The following is a 14,503-nucleotide window of genomic DNA, read 5'->3' as shown; positions in this document are numbered from 1 at the left end:
ATGGTGTTTCCTCTTCAGGTGAACAACCAGATCTTCCCGGTGTGGACGTACTCGTACCTCTCGGTGCTGGTGCCGGTGTTCCTGCTCACTGATTGGCTGCAGTACAAACCGGTGGTTATCTTCCAGTGTCTCTCCCTCTTCGCCAAAACGGCCACGCTGCTCTGACTCAGAAGTGTCGCAGCCATGCAGGCCATGCAGTTCTGCTATGGGGTGGTGACAGCCAGCGAGGTGGCCTACTTACATCTACAGGTCATTCACAAAGAGCTGAGCAAGGCACTAAAACTGGCAGTGGTGGAAAGTAACTGAGTACAGTATACTCAAGTACTGTACTTAAAGAGGCCCTTTCACACACAGTGACGTCACGAGCTACCCACAATGCAACGCGCGAAATACGCCATTTTCCTGGAGGTCCGCACGTCCTTTTGTGAATGGGTCAGATTAACAGAGGAAGAATTCAAAGCAACCAGGGTAAAGTTATAACAAATATGCTGATTTAATGTTAATAGTGATAGTGAGCCAACTATGTGCACTGCAGGTCAGTTATCAAAGCAAGAAAACGAAAATGTTCAGCTGTACACCTGCTTGGTTTGCATAGTGAGCCCTTTAAATGGGGCCCTATGCTCTTTTCAGGTTCATAAGGTATGTTGTGCCTCTCCTTAATGATCAGAGTAATGTAAATTTCAGGTTCTGTGGGAGCATGTGCAGCCTTCTCAAAATGGCAGCATCTACAATGGAGGCGTGGAGGCAGTGTCCAACCTGTTAGGTGAGCAACATCCAGTGGAAAGTATGCATTACTAAAATCAAATCACATGTGAATATCCATAATTGATAATGGTACTTAAGTTAAAGTATGACCAGGAAAACGTAGTTGAAGTAGTAAGAGTAAAAGTACCCATTGCAGGAAAGCAGGAATATTCATGTTTGATAAGATAGAACTATGAAATTATTGATGAACAAGCGAAGAAAACAATTATCAAAATAGCTTTTTTTTGCTTATGTCAACTCACTCATTGTCTTCTTGGGTAATCAAATATAATATTGGAGTTTAATCTACATTAAAACATATATTTCATGCAGTTCATATGTGTGTAAAAGTCTGAATTTCTAAGCTGTAAAAACAATGTGGTTCGGCTAAAAGTATGTTTTCCTCTCACATACAAATGAAATACTGAAGTAAATTACCAGTAATTCTAATACTAAGATAAAAAAGCTACAATTATTTAAATGATTCTATTATAACATATTCAAAGTATGTCATTGATTACAAAAAGGGCTTTGGTGCTATATATATATATATATATATATATCAAACCCATTTTCTCAGTGCCTTTCAAATTGTCATCTCTACTATAAAACCAGATGGGTGTGTTTTGCAGGAGCAGCCACAGCGTACGGCAGGGGTGTCAAACTCAATTTCCTCGTGGGCCACATTAGCATTATGGTTGCACTCAAAGGGCCGGTTGTAACTATATAAATAAACATATATAAATACATAATATATATGAAATAATGTGTTATATTATATTATTGCCTCTGCATTGGATTATTATTGGATAGGGTAATAACTTCATAATTAACTGTCTGAAACCAGAAGTCTAGGGCAAACAATTGAAAGTCTCTTCAGTGCCATGTCACAACATGATGCATTGTGGGACATGTAGTTTATGGGCAACGTGCTTCTGTAAAATAAAATAAGCTAACCTTTATTAATCCCCGTGGGGAAATGCAGTAGTTTAACAGCAACAGGGTGAGATTGAAAAACAGGACAGCACAGATTCACAGAGATTAATAAAATTAAGGATAAATCAAAGATAAAAAAAAAGATGAATAAATAACTATAAAATAAGAAAATTAAAATGAACATATGTAGATATACTGTAAAGTAGCATGTAACCGTATAATAAACGTATTATATTCTTTGCAAGCCAAATAAAATGAAGTCGCGGGCCGGATTTGGCCCCCGGGCCTTGAGTTTGACACCCATGGCGTACGGTATCGGCTTCACGGAGGTGAGGTGGGATCAGTGGGGGGAGCTGGCTCTCGGGGGTTTCTCTGGCCTCGGAGCAGCAGCCCTCTTCCTCATGACCTTCATCAGAAACATCTGGGTCTGCTACGCCGGATACATCGTATTCAAGTGCCTGTACATGCTGCTGATAACAATAGCCATGTAAGAGGTGTCTTATCAAAAGGGAGACGTGTTTATTATTGCAGGCAGAACAGGAAATCGTGCATTTAAGTAAACAATCCTTCTCTTTCAGGTTCCAGATTGCAGCCGACCTGACGATGGAGAGGTATGCTCTGGTGTTTGGAGCGAATAACTTTGGAGCGTTGGCTCTGCAGACCATCATCACCTCTGTGGTGGTGGACGGCAGAGGGCTGGGCCAGGGCATCATTCCTCAGGTGAGGAGGCAGATCAGAAAATGTCACTCAGGTCTTCTGCAGATGAAGTGATGGTCTGTTTTTTGTTGCAGTTCACCATATACGCCAGCTACTTCTCACTCATCGCTGTCGCTTTCTCACTTCGGGGACTTTTTACCATTTGGAGAAGCGACAAAGAGCCCACTGCTGCCGTCAGAAATGACCCTCCGAACTGTGACGAACACACATTCTGAAACTTTGCAGAGTTAAAAGCTTCAAATTACTGACTGCAACACCATGAATATAAATCTTTTTTTTTTTATATATGCAAAACAAATGTACACTTTTCTCCATACATCAATATAAATGAATGGTTTGGTCATTTCTTCTTATTTAAAATTCATTTTAATATATATATATACTGTATATATTTACACATTAACTTAAAATTCTCTAATACCCTGCAAGTGATTTCAGCCCAGCAGCCATTCTCGACAGGATTCCAGAAGCTTTGTGACCCTCTGTCAGCAGGAGGGGACGAGGCAGAGAAATGAGATCCCTGACGACGCAGACACTTTTTTATCCCTCGCAAACAGAATAGTTTTTTTTTTTTTTTTTTATATTATTATGGGAGAACTACGGTGGCTGACAGGTGCAAACGCGTTACACCGACACAACACAAGCTGCAGTTTCCAAAAATGCAGTTTCCAAAAACACATGCAGATTTGCTGCTAGCTAGCTAACGTAGCTAACTTAGTCATTTACAGATATACATCTTTCACTGTCAATATGTTTCTATTTGACTTTTTTGTTTAATTTGATATTTTGAGATGTTTTGATTTCATGTGTATGTTTGTTTAGCTTCTCCTCTTTTTTTATTTTCACATTATGTCTTGTTCACATGTTGCTGTGACGAAACCATCTCCTGAATTGGGATCAATAAAGTCAATCTTATTAACTTATTTCGAATACACTGACAAAACACATTTTGAGGTTGCAGTGCGTCCTAATGGAATGTGTTGGCCGCTGCAGCACGTTGGCACCTGTCGGCCACCGTAGAACAGTTTAGCTTAAAGGAACCCGCACAATTAAACAGTTGGTTCTTCACAAATACAGTAAGTGGCGGAACCCATTAACTTACCAAGAAGCAACAGATCCGTCTGAACAAATCTTGTGTGTTAGATACAAATACTGATATGCACAAAAGCGCTTAAAGAAAAATTAATTATGTACAAAGTTGCAGCATAACGAACGGGATATACTGTTACAATAACTTAGTTTTCAGCCAGTTTGATTATACATTGTGTTTCAGTCGAGGCCAGTTGACAGGTTAAATAGAGAAGGGGGGGACCGTCCTCTCCCTCTGCACACACCATCACTTTGTTTTGTAGCCGTGGACAGTGTCAGCATGACGCTCTGTCATATCCCTTGTGACAAACTGCGATAGAAAATACAAATCCTTACAAACATTGTGTTTAAAGCTACTTGTGAAACAAACGGTGCAATAGGTGCAAGCGCGCCAGTTGTTGACCCTGTAGTGGAGCGGAGCGGAGGGGTCGCTATAAGAAGGGGTTCGTTGAAGAGCCTCCTGCTGGATACTGAGCAGACGGAGCCGCACCCTGCAAGGTCAAAGGACACACAATCAGAAGGACTAACTAATAACTTTGATGTCTAGTTTTGAGAGTAAACATAAATCCACAATCAAAGGGTATATATTCCAACCACTCGTGCTTCTTCTAGGGCTTTAATTGACGTAAATTGAAAGCATTAGATATGTTGATCGTCAGAACAATTAAAAACTATATTTGCTTGGAAAAGTACATACTATGAGGTTTTTAAAAATGACTTTATAGTGGAACTTGAGTAAAGCATTTATTGATTTAAATTAAACGACATAACATACTATTTACTTGCATAAGCATCAGGGTTTCCGTTAGTCGGTAATTACCGGTTTTTAAGCTGGTAAAATGTATTAAAAACCGGTCAATTAAAACCTGCCGATATTCACTCTTAATAGTTAGATCGGTGCTCTCTATAAAGGCCGATCAGGAGAGCTGGATGTGATCGATATGGACATAAACGCGAGTGAAGTGTAACCGGACGCGAGAGAGAGATCAGATCAGCTGCTGAGTCTGATGGCGACACGCAGCTCTGCACGATCACCTGAAGCTCCGCCCACTGTTTAGCGAGCTGCATGAGAAACTGACGGGCTGTCAGGAGAGGGAGGGAGAGAGATAAGTACTGTAAGTAGTTCACTTGAATGTAATAATTATGTGTTTGTGGAAGCGAATCATATATTGAAAAATGAATGTGAACTTTTCGATCTGTTACGATTATAAACTGAAGCAATAGAAAAATCCCATTAACTGAGTTTTAAACATCAGCATATCCGGTCATAGTCCGGTAATTACCTGCCAACGGAAAGTCTGCTACACAATTCTTATTGTTATTATTGAAACATAACCGGTAAGTTTCAAATTTGTCTGGTAAAATAAATTATTTCCGGACATTTCACCGGCAAGAAAAAATCCTAGCGGAAACCCTGACAGGCATAGAAGGGATGTGTCGGCAATATTACTGCAGTGACGTCTGTGCTCTCTTTACATATTATTTATATCATTGATTCGCAGCGTTCATTTCACAGCTCTAGTTTTTTGCAATCGATTGGTCTTTTTAATATAACTAAAATCTACGGTAATAAGGTAATAATAACGGCCTAATCTCCACCAACAACAGCTAATGCTAATGTGACAGAAGCCGCTTCATTCTACTGTAGGAGTATTGGAACTAAATTGTTTCAACAAGAAATAAAGATATTCGACTAACCAGGAAGGGGTTGCTGGAGATCATCGGTCCGGACATTGTTTGTCCGAATGGAGTGCCAACGGGCTTGGCCTGGCCGAAGGCTGCAAATCCTCCGCCTGAAACACAGGTACGTCATCATTAGGGAACATTTCAACGATAGGGCAATGCTTTAACACTAGAACCGCCAGCGGGTACATTTGACCTGCAGCTGTTTCTTGATTGCATGTAACTTTTTTTCAACAAAATATTAAAGTCTCCCGGTCCGTGACTTTTCCTGAAAGTGTGTTATGTAGCACCCTCTGTTGTTAAAAATTGTCAATATGAAGTCAGATTGAAAAAATTGCCCAAAAATTGCCATTTATACCCATCAGCGCCAGCGGGTAATATTTACCTGAGAGAAAATGCAGTGATTTTCGTGCTATTGATCTCGCGAGAAAACATAAACATGACGTGTTGCTATAGTAACGCCTGTTGTTCACTGCAGTTCCTTATAGATAGATAGAGATAGAGAGAGGGAGATAGATAGAGAGATAGAGAGAGAGATAGTTAGATAGTTATAGAGAGAGAGATAGATAGAGATAGTTATAGAGAGAGAGATAGATAGTTATAGAGAGAGATAGATAGAGATAGTTATAGAGAGAGAGATAAAGATAGAAAGAGAGATAAAGATAGTTATAGAGAGAGATAGAGAGAGATAGATAGAGAGATAGAGAGATAGATAGAGAGATAGAGAGAGAGATAGAGAGATAGATAGAGAGATATAACTCACGGTAGCGATCTTTTATACTTCATGCTATCTGCACAAACTAATATCATATGAAAGCTGTGAGTCCACAGATTCTATTGGTATACGTTTCGTGTGATCAAAACTCACTGTTAACCCTGTGTTCTAGAATGATACATAAAAGAACATTGTACCTTGAAAATCAATGCATTCTAACAGCGGGTACATTTGACCCGTTGGCGGTTTTAGGTATACAGCGACCCCTGGCGGTTCTATTGTTAAAAAAAAGCATTTAAAGATACACATAACATTTGATTTAAAACAGTAATTTAAGTACCAAGAGAAAACAAATCAAACAAGTTAAAATAGAATAAGATGATAATTATGCTTCAGATATTTGGAGCATAATAGCAGAACGCTGCTTCTCCACGTTTGGTTTTGATTCTGGGAATCCTTTACTCATATTTAAGTAAACAAACCTAATGGCATGGTGGCATGTGAAATAGATGTAGGTGCAATTATGTCAGAAGCCCTTGCGAGCTTGAAACTCAGTGTAGTTGTTATTACAGATACGTCTAGATCTACATGATGCACACGGTAACACGCACCGTTGGGTTGCTGGGGGTACGCCGGGGGCTGAGGGAAGGGGGCCTGGCCGGGGAACGGCTGCTGGAACGTTCCACTGAAGCTGGTGGGGAGGTTGAAGGCTGCCACATTCCCAAAGCCAGCGGGCATACTCATGGAGCCTGTGCCGAAAGATGCTGCAACAAAGCAGGACAGTCAGTCAACAGGCATTACACTAAATAACAGCAGAAATAATTATATTTAAAAACAATGACGACAGCATTTTAAAGCACACCCACACATAAGACATTATAACATGTACAAATGAACGTGTTATGACATTAGTTTGTCAGGAAGCAAAGCGCTCATATTTTTCTTTGACTCATTTAGTAAACTTAAGAGTGAGAATGAACAAATAGTGATCACAGATAGAGAGGCGAAGTCCCGCCCATCTACTTCCGACCCATGGGACCTTATTTCGGAAAAAGTATGTATTGAAGTCAATGGAGAGAGAAATATTATCCTTCGATCCCGTTTGAATTGTGCCATGAATTACACACATGATGTTTGTCAATCTTAAAAAATCCTTTCCATGTAAAGTCACAGTTTGTCGTAAAACTGTTGAAATATAAGACTATGAAAAATACGCAACTAGAAAGACTACACATCCCAGAGTCCCGGTCCCGCATGCTGGCTCTCAGGAACCGACTAACTCCCCTTGTGTGTGTGCACAGCTCTCAACGCGCCCAGACTTGGAGTGATTTTCACCTCTTTTAATACTTTCCGCCTCGTTCTGAAAGAAAGACGTGAAATGTTTCAACGTGACTGCCGTCTTGGTGTGTGGTGCGAGATGGGAGTTGTAGTTCATTGAGCGGTTTCACACAAAACAAAGTGTAACTTCACAGTTTTACGACACTTTTGAATTTTTTTGACTTTCTTGATCTTTTAAATTGACAAACATCATATGTATAATTCGTGGCACAATTCAAACGGGATCAAAAGATAATCTTTCTCTCTCCATTGACTTCAATACATACTTTTTCCTAAATAAGGTCCCATGGAGGTCCCCTGGAAAGGAGGGACTTCGCCTCTCTTTTAATGTCTTCGAAAAGCAGCAGAGAGTTTAAGCCCGTTCCTAACTGACTAAAGAATTGTCAAGACATGTTGGGTTCCTCAACATCTTCCTTTGGTCATAACAACATTATATTCTCCATATGAAATTATTATTATAGCTGTTTGACAAAAGGAACATGTTTTTTTAAAGATTCAAGTAGCAGAATTCATTTGACACTCAGATTTGAGCATCCTAATACCAACTAGTTACCTGGTGTTTCGTCACACCCTTATTCTGACAACATGTTCCTGATAGATATGCTGAAGGAAGAAGAAAGCACTGCAACAGCAAGGCACGGGCGAGCAGAAGGGGAAGCAGTGAGCACAAGTGAACCTACCATAGGTGGGGGGGTAACCCTGCCCATGGATTACCCCCATCAGGCCTGTGCAGCATGCCAAGAGCAATCACACAGAAAGCTGAAACTCTGCTGTAACTTTCACATCTCTGGCACACACACCACTTAACGGCTGATGCCCATTTTCACAGTGGGCAGAATTACTTTTCTATATTAACCTTTCCCCTGATCGGTTGCCTCTGTGCTAAAATGATTTTAATCTACAATATTGATGCATAGGCTACATTAGATTGTGATTCTGTAGCATTGCACCACAACACACAAACACACCTGCTGCTGCAGCCGCCGCCGCAGCCGCCATGTGGGCCGTCCTGCCGTTGCTCTGGAAGGGGTTTGTGGGAGGGGCTGCCGGGGCCGCTACAAACGGATTGGTTGACTGAGCTGTTGGAGAGAGGTATGAGGTCACCAAACGTGTACAGAGGGTTATACAGAACAGGGACAGATCGTTAACCAAAGCAATGATTCACAGGACAGATATTCTTTGCTCCAAGGTATTGGAGAAAAAATGTAATGCCCCCCTTTTGACTTCTGTATTTAATATTGATTAAGACTGTATTTAACTTATATATGCCTAAACCCTATCCGTTTATGCTTCAAGCCTTGCACCTTATCTGTAAATATTGATCTTATATGAATGAAAAAGCTTTGTACATTATGCAATAAAAACATGTGGGCTATAGAAAACATTATAGCCCATTTTCTTACAGATTCAATTCTTCATCTCGACTTTGGCATCACAAAAACTAATGCCAAAAGGGAACAGAATTTGTCAACTGCCGATTCCCACTAGGGCTGAACGATTCATCGATTTTAAATCGAAATTTGAAATGATGCAATTATTAAAATCGGAAAGCCTGCGATTTTTTTTTGTTCTTCTTGTGCGTCAGTCCTCCACACCAATCAGAAGTGCTGTGCTCCACATGTACCAGCCATTGTTAACCAATCAGAAGTGGCCCATGATAGAAGGTGATAGACAGATTGATCCAATCACATGCAAAGTGCTTTTGAAAGTGCCTGCCCTTTCCAAACGGCTTCCAATGGAGCTTTAGATGGTTTGGTGAACCATCTGAGTCAGGTTAGTGATGCTCCATCACATGTTTCTATCACAGGGTGAATCTTAAACTGAAGCTTGACTTTAAAGCAACCCAACGGAAGTTTCATGTAAGTTTAGTTCTTTCACTCGTAGCTCGGGCTGCGGGGTGCTAGAGATGGGAGCACGTTGATGCGACCTTCCTAGCCGGAGATATGGCCGCATTTTACAATAAACTTCCGTTGGGTCGCTTAAAAACAAATATCACGAATCGCAATATCTGTCAGAAAAATCACAATTAGATTATTTCCCCAAATCGTGCAGCCCTAATTCACTGAGTGTAGCTGTAATGACTGATATTTCACTGCTGGGATTTCCTCTCGTTTCCCAATTAACTTTCCGAATGATCACAGATTGTTTATTTGGAGAACAGTAGTCACACACCATCAGAAAACAGAAGGTTCCCTCACCTCCAAATCCTTGAGCCATCCCCGGCAGGGCCTGCTGTGCTTGTGCTGCGGACATCCCACTCTCTGAGCCAAACACACTCCGGCTGAGGAACACAGGCAACAAGTATTAGTTTATTACGAAAGCAGCAAAAAGAATACAGGAGACAACGGTTTGATTAGACCGTGGTCCCCGTGTGCTTATAGGGTGAGGAAGTTGTTGTGGATTAAAGCAACTTTGTTAGTGAGAATTGCCAGATGGTGTTAAGTAGGTTATTATTTTTGGTCCCCCTCTAGCAAGGGACGTACTGCAGAAAGTGTGTGTGTGTGTGTGTGTGTGTGTGTGGTTTATTGTAGCTGTAACTTATGGAGAAATCATAACATCTAATTCTCTTAAACTATCATATTACAGGGAAAGTTTTTATATATATATGTATGTATATGTGTATGTGTATGTGTGTGTATGTGTGTGTGTGTGTGGTCTCACCCTTGAGAGGTGCTGGTGGGGTTGTAAACACTGGTGGGAGGGACTGAGGGTCCGAACACAGTGTCCAGCTCAGCCAGAGCAGCGTAGCGGTCGCACCCTGCAGGGACTCCTGGCTGCCTCTGAGGCGGACCCCCAACTCCTGCCGAGCCCCCCCCAGCAGCAAGACCGGCTCCTGCAAGAGAAACACAAGACAGCCCGGTTCAATCCCCGTCACATCGACTAATATAGGAGCTCAATCCTAATTGTAAAAGACACAAAAAGAAAGGTCCGGAGATAGCTGCCATATTGAACCTATTCAAGATAATGGGAAATAAATTAGAATGTATAGCAAAGAAATACAGTATTGAGCTCCAGCCCAGTACATGTCAGAGATGAAATGAAAGAAATATGTAAAACAGGGAGGCGTTTCCACCGTGTGCAGTGGCTTGTTGTCTCTATGCAGGCTGGTTGAGGTTCAGCAGCACTGATCCACTTTTTAAAGGCATCTCAAAACACATCCAAATCGAGGATTAGCCGAAATGTAAGTGATACAGAAGTAGGCGTTTGCTAGAAAACCTAAATCTGCCTCTTCGTGATAGAATCTAGGTCTGTCCCTGCAGTTGGAAGAAGAATCAAAAGGGACTTACATGTATGCAACGGCTGTTTTTTTGTTGAGACTACTTCTGTTTTTGGGTAACATCTGTCCCGACACTAGGTCTATAAACAGGCGAGGCAGGAGAGGGTTACCTTGCTCTGTTTTGGCAGAGCTTAACAACACGTTATCCAGGTCAGCCAGGACTGCGTATTCATCTGCAGGGAGGCTAGTACTCTGTACAGCAGGGCTATGAAATTAGTTTGGAATGTTGATGACAATGATCCAAAGCAAGGGGCCGGAACAAGATGGCTTGAAATATGAGCAATCATGTTAAGAGCTTCAGATACAGTAAATACTACAACAGCATAGTGGAGTGCATATATTGTGTTTAATTAAATCAAACATAGCCCCAAGGCCTTTATGGATCGAAATGGCAAGATCAGAACTCAGTACATGTGAAGCTAATGTAACCATCAACATCATTTGATTTCATTTAGGTGAAATTATCTAATCATTCACGCAGAGATGTAGCTAGTAGGTGGGTTCGAAACCCGAAGTGTTCAGGCAATGTCTTCCCCTCTATCTCTCAATTTAATTGTTAATAACCTCTCTGAAAGGCACTCTGGCCCCAAAAAAAGAAATTAGATTACTTGTTAACAATACACTCAAAGGGCCAGTAAATATCACCCCGGAGCCGGATTTGGCCGGGCAGCCAACTGAATAGCCCTGCTGTACAGCTTCTCTGCCAGCTGCTGTGGACTCTGGGAGGGAGAACTGAAGGATCCAAAGTCAGCGCTACACGATTTTGGGAAGTTGTCAAAATGTGCAAAACTGGCATTTGCTCGTTCCCCTGGGGCGCTACATGCATGAGAGAGATTACAAAGTCATAAAGGGGGGCCTCGATTGTTTTTCCTCTGGAGTAACGGCATCAATGCGGTGGAGAGGGGGAGAAGAAGCTGCATGGAGGGTCAAGTTGAGGAGGAGTTGCCTTCATTATCTAGTGCAGTGCTTCTCAAGGTGAGGTCCTCGGACCACTGGTGGTCAGTGAGCTCCCCCTAGTGGTCCGTGAGTATATTGGTAAAATTTCACATTTGAAATTAATACATTAATTTAAGTTTTCCGCACTCTCGCTGGAATATCTCCGCAATGGAGCGAGCTTAAGTTTCGATGCATGATATAGCCCAGCGCAACACCTTCATCACACATGTTGCCACTTGTGTGCCATTTTCAGGCGATTTGTAATCTGTTCTAGAAAAACGATGTGATTTTGGATATTTGTGGGGTTAGGTGGTCCGCGTGTTTTTTTATTAGTTAAGTGGTCCTTGGTATGAAAAAGTTTGAGAAACACTGATCTCGTGGATAGATGTCTAAAATATGTCCTCTCCAACACTGCACTATGCTAGCTCTCCATTAGCCTTTAAAACGAATGCATAGAATTCACATTGATTGATAAGAGGCACACGATGCATATCACCTTTTCAGGAATTGCTTATCATTGTACCGCTAGATATTTGGGTCATACAGGTTTTATGTTTTACACCAAGACTGATTTAGGGCCTTTTGCCACCGTTTTATATCTTAACTTTATCAAAATCACCAACATTTACTTTTGCATGATACATATCCAAATGGCAGTAAGTGCAAGATTTGGTAAAGCAACAGATCCTCTTAAAAAGATCATACCACGTACACAAATGTTGTAATGATATGAATAATGTTATAAAACTCATAATTGTCTAGCAATGCATTATCTTTCAAAATAATCACAATTCGCTTTTTTCTCCAAATCGTGCAGCCGTTCTGCTGACAGTTTTTTTTTTTTTACATTTTAGGTTTGATGGGAAAACGTAAAGACACGTAAAGATATCACAGCAGGTTGTCATATGGAAGTTAACATGGAAAGTCAGCATTTATGTTTTTTGTGAGCAAAACAAGATGAGGACATAGAGAGACATTTTGAAATATGGATTTTTGTGGAGTAATGGCTGCTGCTTCTGTCCGGACATGTGTGAGGGTGTTGGGGTAGTCTAAGAGGGCTGGCAGGTGGAAACAGATATTGCTTAATCTCAAGCAGCATACTCAAAAAAACATTCAGGGAGAACTGATTTGCTTGGTATGCAACAAGCGGATTGATACACCACAACATGTTACCACAGCATGATAAAAACACTTTGAACATTGGTGAAAAAAGTAAGCTAATCAGTAAAATGCTAACGTTAAGCTATCGATAAAACGACATCACAGTCACCACCGCTAAACTAAAGGTGGCTAATGGTTGGCATGCTGACGTTTCGTTTTCTCCTTATGACACATTGTTATTTCAGACATTCAGGAGTTGGTTATTTACTCACGTATTTTATGTCATAAAACAAAGCATGTAAAAATATATAATGCTTGTGTTTGCCGCAGACCTTACTTCAGGATTCTCCCCACAAACGCGTTATAAAAAAACGTTGATTTTGAGAACAAGAAAGCTAGCTAAAATGCTAGTGCTTAAATGCTAACTAATTTCCAGTTGTAGGACTCATTCCTGCGCCACTCTATTCTTTGTTGTCCTAAAGTTGAGGGAAGGCAAAGTTGAGGGAAGGCAATTTTAAGTAGTGCCACTGAAACCATCACACCATTTAATTAAACTGAACAATTTCTTTAATTGCATAGCCTTGAATATTTGTTATACTACCTTTAACACAAGGACAGGTAGCCTACTATCTTTTTTTTATGCATTCATTTTTCTATCAATAACGAATGGAATAGACTTCAAGGACAAAGGGTTTTTGTGTAATCTAATTATAGCGCAGCATTAGTTTTTATCAATGTCCATTTGATCCTCTTCTTTTCATTTCACATTTCACTTTGTTCTATTCTCTTGTAGTTCCACATGGTCTATTCTCCACAATGGTTCACTATAATGACAGTGATTCAGAGTAACTGGAGGAATCCTGAAGTCAGATGTAAAACCTTTTAAGACCTTTTTTAAGACCCTTTCCATACATGTTAAGACCTCATCGCCACTTCGAGTTTTAACCGGTTACCTTGGCGACACACTTTACCTCACATTTACTATATACAGTATTGATTGTCCTTCCTGCTTATCTTCCAACCATTTGGACGCAGACTTGCATTTCCCCATAATGATGTTGCTTAGCAACCGGCGTAAACGGACCTTCGCGCGCTATCAAGCAGTGAGCGTGCGATGTCCTTCAGATGACGGCAAACCCAACGGGATGCCATCAATAAACTACACAGAATCACACTGCACACCTACGCAATGATTACATTCAGGCAGACTGTAGAACACAACCTCTCTGGACCATTTATATACTTATTGAAAACAAGCTACAACATGTAATACCTTTGAAAATGCCGTTTAATACTTTTTAAACAGCCTTAATTTTCGCTAAATTGATTTATCAACTTTTAATACTTTTCAAGACCCCGCGGATATCCTGGTTACAGACAGAAAAAGAGCCACATGCGGAGACACATCACAGCCGGAGGAGAGGAGGATCAGAGTGTTTACACGTTAGATGTTGGAAAAAGGGTGAAAGCTGTTAAGAGGTCAAGGAGAGAGAGAGAGACTTACTGTGTGCAACCTGGAGAGGCAGGGCGGGGACAAACTCGCCCAAACTGCGACTGGATGAGAGCACAGTGAACGCTGGCAGCCCAAATGATAAGAGGGGGGGAGAAATGGAGCAATGAGCAAGACAGGGCGGAGAAACAAAAATAAAAAGACGTCAACTAAAAGATTAGACAGCATGAAGTCAAAGCAAATCTGACGCAGAGGGTGACACACAAACACATGAGATAGCATGAACAGCTTAGGCCAGATCGCTCAGTGAGTGAGCGTAAGTGAGAAAGGGATTATCTTACAAAGCCAAGAGATAGAGAGAGGGAAGCTTTTATCCATCAAACAATAGAGTGCCACAGTGACACGTCCTAAAACCCGGAAGTAAGTTATCATTTTACCACTTCCGTTTCCTCGATAGAAAGCAATGCAATTTCTCCATAGGATTTAAGGAAAATAGCTGGAAATAAGGTCTGTGGTT

At 41.0% G+C, this 14,503-nt stretch overlaps 1 protein-coding gene and 1 pseudogene across 4 annotated transcripts in view; one reads left to right on the top strand and one right to left on the bottom strand.

Annotated features, from left to right (window-relative positions):
- On the top strand, window positions 1-2,612 carry LOC117457058 (thiamine transporter 1-like; annotated as a pseudogene).
- Window positions 2,613-2,711: 99 nt separating this feature from the next.
- Window positions 2,712-14,503, bottom strand: part of agfg1a (ArfGAP with FG repeats 1a) — a 36,791-nt gene continuing 24,999 nt past the window's right edge. Inside the window, exons 7-13 of one of the 4 annotated variants that reach the window (XM_034097433.2) lie at window positions 14,041-14,112; window positions 9,884-10,055; window positions 9,421-9,503; window positions 8,191-8,301; window positions 6,496-6,633; window positions 5,185-5,279; window positions 2,712-3,977 (exon numbers count right to left, since the gene is read on the bottom strand). In XM_034097433.2, the coding sequence (XP_033953324.1) occupies window positions 3,918-3,977; window positions 5,185-5,279; window positions 6,496-6,633; window positions 8,191-8,301; window positions 9,421-9,503; window positions 9,884-10,055; window positions 14,041-14,112 (731 nt within the window). In that variant the 3' untranslated portion in view covers window positions 2,712-3,917. Of the gene's footprint in view, window positions 3,978-5,184; window positions 5,280-6,495; window positions 6,649-8,190; window positions 8,302-9,420; window positions 9,504-9,883; window positions 10,056-14,040; window positions 14,113-14,503 lie in introns of all 4 variants that reach the window. The other 3 variants (XM_034097432.2, XM_034097435.2, XM_034097434.2) reach the window with 3 other exon arrangements.

This window comes from Pseudochaenichthys georgianus, chromosome 13 (assembly GCF_902827115.2).
Source record: "Pseudochaenichthys georgianus chromosome 13, fPseGeo1.2, whole genome shotgun sequence".
NCBI classification, from domain to species: domain Eukaryota; kingdom Metazoa; phylum Chordata; class Actinopteri; order Perciformes; family Channichthyidae; genus Pseudochaenichthys; species Pseudochaenichthys georgianus.
This window is presented reverse-complemented; position numbering and strand designations above follow the sequence as displayed.